This window comes from Watersipora subatra, chromosome 3 (genome assembly GCF_963576615.1).
Source record: "Watersipora subatra chromosome 3, tzWatSuba1.1, whole genome shotgun sequence".
Classification (NCBI taxonomy): domain Eukaryota; kingdom Metazoa; phylum Bryozoa; class Gymnolaemata; order Cheilostomatida; family Watersiporidae; genus Watersipora; species Watersipora subatra.
Genome location: NC_088710.1, coordinates 65,241,590 through 65,248,922, shown reverse-complemented (window position 1 = coordinate 65,248,922; position 7,333 = coordinate 65,241,590). Strand labels below are relative to the sequence as shown.

The 7,333-nt window shown below is 35.4% G+C and overlaps 1 protein-coding gene across 1 annotated transcript; it reads right to left on the bottom strand.

Moving 5' to 3' along the window:
* Positions 1–1,001: 1,001 nt before the first annotated feature.
* On the bottom strand, positions 1,002–4,604 carry LOC137390879 (homeotic protein distal-less-like). Its single transcript, XM_068077195.1, has 3 exons — positions 4,385–4,604; positions 3,848–4,029; positions 1,002–1,776 (listed from the first exon to the last, which is right to left on the bottom strand). The coding sequence occupies exons 1-3, from the start codon at positions 4,602–4,604 to the stop codon at positions 1,252–1,254; spliced, it is 927 nt and encodes a 308-aa protein (XP_067933296.1). The 3' UTR covers positions 1,002–1,251.
* Positions 4,605–7,333: the final 2,729 nt, after the last annotated feature.

Here is a 7,333-nt window from a genome sequence, read left to right as displayed (position 1 = left end):
TGGCCGGCATCTTATTCTGTCTGCATATATACCAAAATACTAAAATTGCAGACTATTAAATAAATTAACAAAATTCCACAACTTTGTGCGCGTGATGTGCTATGAATACCTTATATTCTTAATTCAGGCAATCCGTGTCTAAAGGCCTCTTATGCTGAGACGTGGTATTAATAGATATTTGCTGTTTAAAGTACTCAGATCCTATCTCTAATCCGCCTAATAATCCATTAGATCCCTACTTCCCTATAAAAACCATCACACCTTATACTGAACACCAGCACATTGCCAATCTATTTATAGAACAGTGTTAAGCGTAACAAGCCTTTCCTTCAAAAAATTGTTATTTTACGTCACTGTTCTTTATTGATTTTTGTCTCTTAGTCTAATTTGTTTGAGGCGGCATCGACCAGTGAAAATAAAGTTTATATTTATTTAACTTTTAGTGTAAACATTTTCCACTACTTACATTAGTTGCCAAATAAATTATAAACGGCGGCCGGCAGCCATATGCTAAAGCGGCTGTCAAATTGTAAACTTGTAACTCAAGATTCCATTGCTAATAATAAAGTTGCATTTTGCAACTACAGGAGTTCTGGAGCTTAAAAACCCTTTTTCCCTTCGTAGATTTACTATAGCTGGCAGAATCTGTCAGGGCTTCGCAGAAAAATGACCAATTTCAAGCAGGTCTTGTAATCAGGGCCGAATCTAACCCCCTCCCTCGCTTGATCAATGCCATTTTCGAGAGCGTAAACACTCTTGTTTATCACTTTGACAGTGTACAAAATACACATCTCCCTTGTTTCATCCAACTCATCGTATTCAGATTTCAAAGCCCGCAGAGCGTTGCCCTCTTCAAGCTAGTCTAGAGCTATTGTGACTCCACATTAACAGAATATTGCAATAGCTGTTGTAGCTATAGCGAGTAATACAATGAACAAGTATTCAATCAAATCTCTTTAGGTTGTTTTATGTTTGCTTACAGACAGCGTATAGAAAACAAGATTTGCCACAATGTAAATTGAAAATGGTAAAAATAATTTGTGTGGCTGGTCAAGGTCAAGGTTGTAGAGAGATAGCAAGAAATGAGCATGTAGCGACTCCAATAAGAGAGAAGCAATCGCTAAATAAATAAATAAGACATTTCTTTTTCTATTAACTAACAATCAGCCTTTCAAATATGTAGAATAAGGCATCAGAAAACTGGACAGGACGCATTCAGCGATGATGGCGCTAACCGGCTAACTTAAAATGTCACGATGAGGGGTGGTTAGCCATGCCGCTCGTATAGCTATTCCAATGTGAATAGTGCTGTGTGTATTGTTGCCCTGCGCTCATCATATTATTATAGGTTGGCATATTATAAACGGGCTCTTGGCTATTGTAGCTTACAGGAATCTGCGCTAAAATATGACTAGCTGTGTGGCCGTTATTGTTCATAGCCTGTGATACAGGATGAGCTGGTTGAGAGCCTATCATGGATGGCCCCATACTGTTATGTGTGATTATCGGGTCTATCTGTGTCTGCATGTGTGTGGAATGAGATGCTATGGAGAGTTGTTGATGTTGCTCCTGTTTGACTAGTTTCGGTGCCGGCTGCCGAGTGTCGCCTTCTTCCTGACCCGCCTCCGCGTCGCTCACAGACTGACTCTCCTCGCCTTCATCTCCCGATTCCATGCCGTTCATCGAGTCTAATGGTGGAAGTGTCACGCCAGAGCCAGGCCCTTGTTTCAGAACCTTTTTGTACTTTGAACGACGATTTTGAAACCATATTTTAACCTGCAACAAGCAGAAGATAGAATGACAGAAAAAAGAATACATACAAGTCGACAAACCGATTTAAAGAAAGGAACGGTATCGCAAGCTCATGAGTGTCAGCCAATGGCAAAACAATACATTCAACATTTCCTTATTGATTTTAATTGTAATTTCAGATTGGATTATCCGCCGTGACACCTGCAGCAGTTTGGCAGCTACCTCGGTTGACAGCCAATCATAGCAGGCTTCATATCATCCCCTCTTTTTGCTTCAGCATATCGTGATGATATTAATGGTATTAGATCTGCTCATTACATAATGTTTTGCAAAAGGCAGCTCCGCCTATGGCTTATAGGCAGCTGTGAACCTCAGATATGGCTTTGTGAGTTATTGCGAGTGCAGGGCAGCGAGCGTTGAGGTCTGTGTGCATTGTTACCACATAATCAGGCTTTATTCAACTCCGAATGCCATGATCATCAATGGTAAAGACTCGCAAACATATAATCAGTGCCATAGAGGGCTGCACACTCTACCATGCAATTATCTTACTAGTCCATATGCTAATTCTCTCTTTCCTTTACCAACTCTATAATTATCCTTCAGCTTGGCATAGTCACCGACTCTGCCTTTCACACACGCTCACGCTCATACGAGAATGTAATCATTCGCGTAACAAACTCTACTTTTGCAGAAAAAATTGTTTATCTATTCCCAAACTTATCATATTATTTTTATTCTCATCTTGTGAAATTGCATACACGAACAGTAGGCTATATATACTTTTATGCTGTTTTAATTGTATTTTATTGCTGCTGTAAAAAATAACCACACAAGATATGGTGAAATCAAAATTATAAAATAGATGCAGTTACCTTCACTATATACTTGTATGACATTCTGACATTTGTCACGCTGCACTATTTTAAAAAACAAAAAAACTATTGTATTACTTTTCTTATTGCTGGTTATTACCATTCCTTAATTTGTCTCTTATTATAAAATTTCCACAAATCAAAAAAATATATGCTTCATTTTGCTAACAAATATAATTTAGTGATACCATTATTTAAATCAATCTTAACTCTAAAACCTTAGCTAAAAATGTTTTTTATAAAATTCGATTAAAAACATTACATTTTAGATTAATACAAGACAGCGCTGTTTTAATGCTGCTTGCATTGCATTAGCTTCTTGTATAAAAATCCTTTGCTATAAGATATTTTCAGACTGCTTTATTCCAATTAACTTTACGTTGTTAATATAATTGTAAATAATTATGCTGTTGGTTGTGGCTAACGGTTATAAACACATCTTAGAATTTTATATGCTTCAAATAATTCTTTTACTTTTATTTTGCATGTTATATAAAATCTCTCTTGAATTCTTTGAATTTTATATAGTTCATGTCATAATTTTTGCTATATTCTTGCATAGTTTTTGCATGAGAGAAAGTACAAAATTTTATTTATTGGGATGTTTCGCAAACTTCTTTGGTATGAAATAAAAGGTTTGATTTAGGCTATAATTATTACGGCTAACGACACAAATTATAATGAGATTATAAGTTATTAAGTGGTATTTGTCACTGAAGAAAGCTTTAAAATTTAAATTGGTTGGCTCTTGGTCAAAACGGTTTTGTTTTGGTTTTTAAAACACATTTAACTGGTTTGCATTTAAAAAGAGGTGATGGACTGAAAACTTATCTAGTTTGGTTTTCACCGAGCAGCATAACGCACAACATTTACACAAAAATTTCAAATGAAGAATTAAATGAAGAATTATAAGAATAAGGAATTTGGTTTTTACTACTTGTGTTACCAATTTCGCTCACTATGTTCTAGACCCTGCTTCAAAAGTTGCATTGGTTCCATGGAACCACTTAATATAAACTTCATCCTGTTTTTCCTTACTAATAAAACATTGTTTAGTCAGCAGAAACATCAGTTATGTCAATGGCTATTCAATAAAATGGCATTTCTCCAGTTTTGCATGGCATTATGTTACAGTCTTATTGATGACTGTATAGTTCAAACCCGGTAACAAGACAATAGGACCACCAAAGCTTCATATCTACAAGCTCAGCAACTCTTACCTGTGTTTGAGTAAGTCCTAGAGAGGCTGCAAGCTCTGCCCTTTCTGGTAGAGCAAGATATTGAGTTCTACTAAACCTCTTGTTCAGTTGCTGCAGTTGTAAGCTCGAATAAATAGTCCTTGGCTTCCTCACTTTTTTTCCCGTTTTGCCAGATCGTCCAATAGTATCTTCTACCAGTTTACCTGCAGCGAAGGCATCTCATCTTAGCACAAACATATCCTCTTTTAGAAGGTTATAAACAGCACAGAAATTGAATTTACTACTTATTGGGCTACTTGGGCACCTGAATCTTATGGATGAATGTTTCGACAAACACTAACTTCTGTTCAAGTTTGAAAATCTAAGTCCATTTGTGGCAGACTTGGAGCAAATATGAAAAAATTAACTAAACCTAATTATATAAAAAGTAGTAACAAATTTAAACAAGATAAAAAAATTTACTTAGTTTAGCAGCGAACTTCACATATCTTGTGGTGCCAACTAGCTGTTGTTTACAATTGTGAAGGTAAAATGACTGCATGATGAAGTAGACCTTACCTTCTCGTCCGCTCGGTACAGGCATGTGATAGTTCGATGCCAGATGAGTAATACTCTGTGAGAGCGGCATCGTTGAGCTGCCATTACTAAACTGAGAGAATGGGTAGCTTAATCCATTTCGCTGGTGGCTGTAAAAATCGTTGACTTGATGCTGCAGGTGCTGCCCGTAAGGGTTCCTCATAGCTCCAGCACCGGGATTGTATGATTGTTGAATATCCATAACTCGACTATGTCAATTAACTAATTTTAAATTTTGTGCGACTAGCAGCAATCTTCTGCAATCTTCTTGCCGTAGCTGATGTACATGTATGTTTAATGTGTTTTAATGTAGCTTATAAAGGAATTGCCTGCCTTCTTATTGGCTGCAAGCTTGTGATTACTAGCCAATAGCCCACGAAAAGCCAAAGTAGACAATAAGCTCCTTTCCTTGGAGCGCCTCTTGGTGCCCCTACACATATTACAATGTAAATTTACCCTTAGTGAGTTCACCTGATCTGTTATATAGTTGTGTAATGAATTCTCAATAACCACCTAAATTATAAAGTAGCCTACATTAACAGTTGGCACCAATTATCAACATAAAACTATCTGATTATCTCTATTTACCTGAACTGAATCCCACAAACTATTATAGATAAGTGCTGAACATCTCCTTTCTAATGGGCTTTATGGTAGAGATTGTTTGGCAATCTTAAAGCATATGCAGTTATCTAGTTATTCAATTGTTTTTTAATTTTAAACAGTTGATTAAAATTGTAATTATTTATTATTCTACTTTTATGTCATTATAAAAGTATTCAAACATTTATTATTTTATTTACCAGGTAGTTAATAAAGGTATTAACAAGTTAAAATTTTACTACTTTGGAAATTGACAGATTAAAAGGCGGTTATAATAGTTAAGCGCCGCTAAAGCCAATTAACTAAAAACTATAAAAACTTTACGCACTCCAATTTCAACAGTTTACATAATTTTCCAATTTCAAATTCATTCCCAAAAGAAATACATAAGTATAAGATGCTCTCTTTGAAGTGAAAGTATTTCACCAGTGAACTTTTATGTAGACAATTTGCATTTGAAAACCTTTTTAATACCAAGCTTTTTACCACAGCCTGTTTTCAAATTAATGTTTTTAATAATTATACAATTACATGTATACTCAAGAATACGTTGCTTGTTTTGGTACTCTTCCACATTCATTACTGAGATATCATGACACCCATAGACGTCACAACATTGCTCACATTATGGAAGACGTCGCAGAGATGATATTGTCTGCCAAATCACTTACCGTAACTATAATATAAAATAAAATAAAAATATTTCCTCACTCCAGTTAACCCAAGTGATAGTAATATCTACTCAAGCTCGGGTCTCTTGCTAGATACCTGGGAGTTTGAGCACTCACCTCAAGATCTTAGTCATTCCCAATAATGCACTTTTCTGCAACTAACTTGTGTTGATTGTTGCCGGTATTTGGCAAAGCCATGTTTGATGTGCAGGTGTTACTGCTTAGAATGCTTCAAATACTACGGTACTACGGTTGTTCTTACATGCTTGCACTTTTCAACCTCCTCTCCAAGGGAAGATATTTCTCCCTTTTCTCCTTTTCTTTGCTGGCTATGTTGTAGCCATTTGTTCATTGGATATATATATACTTATTTATATAAATATATATATACTGTATATATAAGTATACATATATCATATATATTATATATAAATATATGTATTTAAATATATTTCCTAAATATATTTATATAATAAATTTTATATATATATCTTATATATATAAGCAGAAGTAGCTGGTTATCCTACATTTCTGTTCCAACAAAAACGCCTGCGCGACACCGCGAAACAGATTTGCAGTGAAGAAACATTAAACTTTTCAGATAGGTTTTACTCTATATATACTATAAATATATATATAATACAAATACATATATATTTGACAATTACCTTGTACAATTACAAATGTTATAAGGTAATTGTTATAAATATATATTTTACCAATTTATGACAATGCCAATATACAATTACTTTATATTGTACGTTCATTGTACCGTTAGTATGTACATATACTTATGTATATATTATCAATATATGTATTTATAATATATACATAGTAATAATATATAGACTTTTTTTGACAGACAATATTATATATATATGTATATATAAAGAGTATATATCTCAACTGATGGAAGAGTGCTCAGAGACACGGCGTCAGGATCAGAAGCTCACAACACTTTGAGAATACTCTCAACAAGGCCGTAACCAGCACTCTTCTATACGCATTCATGTTTTGTGGGAACGACTCATTCACTGCCTATTCACCGAGCAGATCATATTATGAGCCTCTCTATTGAGAGCATTTTTCTGTGAAGTGGTCGGTAAGGATGTTCGTACGCTAGTGCGCTGATGTCGGCGCCGGTGTCTCTCTCTTCACAATTGTCGCTGGTGAAGACAGCATGAGACCCGCTCACAAGGGCCATCATGTCAGCCCATTCATTGCTCAAAGAGTAAAAGTATTTCATAGCGGACGGGCGCCAGCATTGTTAATGTAACCAGAAAAAACAGCTCCTCTTAAGTATTTTTGATATTCAAAGCTGCATTGTTCTCATCTCAAGAGATTCAAGAGAAGTGTGTCTTTGTTGACACAAAGCCTAGAATGGATAGAATAGTGATCATGATTTTATTGGCTTGTAACTGTGTAAATAAATATTATCCGCTGTATGACTGTTGATAATTGACGAAACTAAGCAAATATCAAGATTTACTAGTATTTGCTAATAGTGCGCGATTATGCTAGGTGCTACTGGATGGAGATTGGAAAAGCCAAGTGATCATCCCGGATCAAGGAGGTGTTCGTTGCTGAATTGCTCTCTAGCCAATGCATTTGAATAACAATAGCTTTGAATACAATGCTCTCCAGATCTTGTCCTCCG

Bases quoted from the DNA above. Each gene is read 5' to 3' on its own strand.
- LOC137390879 (XM_068077195.1), bottom strand. From the start codon at position 4,604: ATGGATATTCAACAATCATACAATCCCGGTGCTGGAGCTATGAGGAAC. The intron at 4,030-4,384 runs GTAAGGTCTACT...CCTTCGCTGCAG, and splicing joins TGTACCGAGCGGACGAGAAG to GTAAACTGGTAGAAGATACT. The intron at 1,777-3,847 runs GTAAGAGTTGCT...TGCTTGTTGCAG, and splicing joins TAGGACTTACTCAAACACAG to GTTAAAATATGGTTTCAAAA.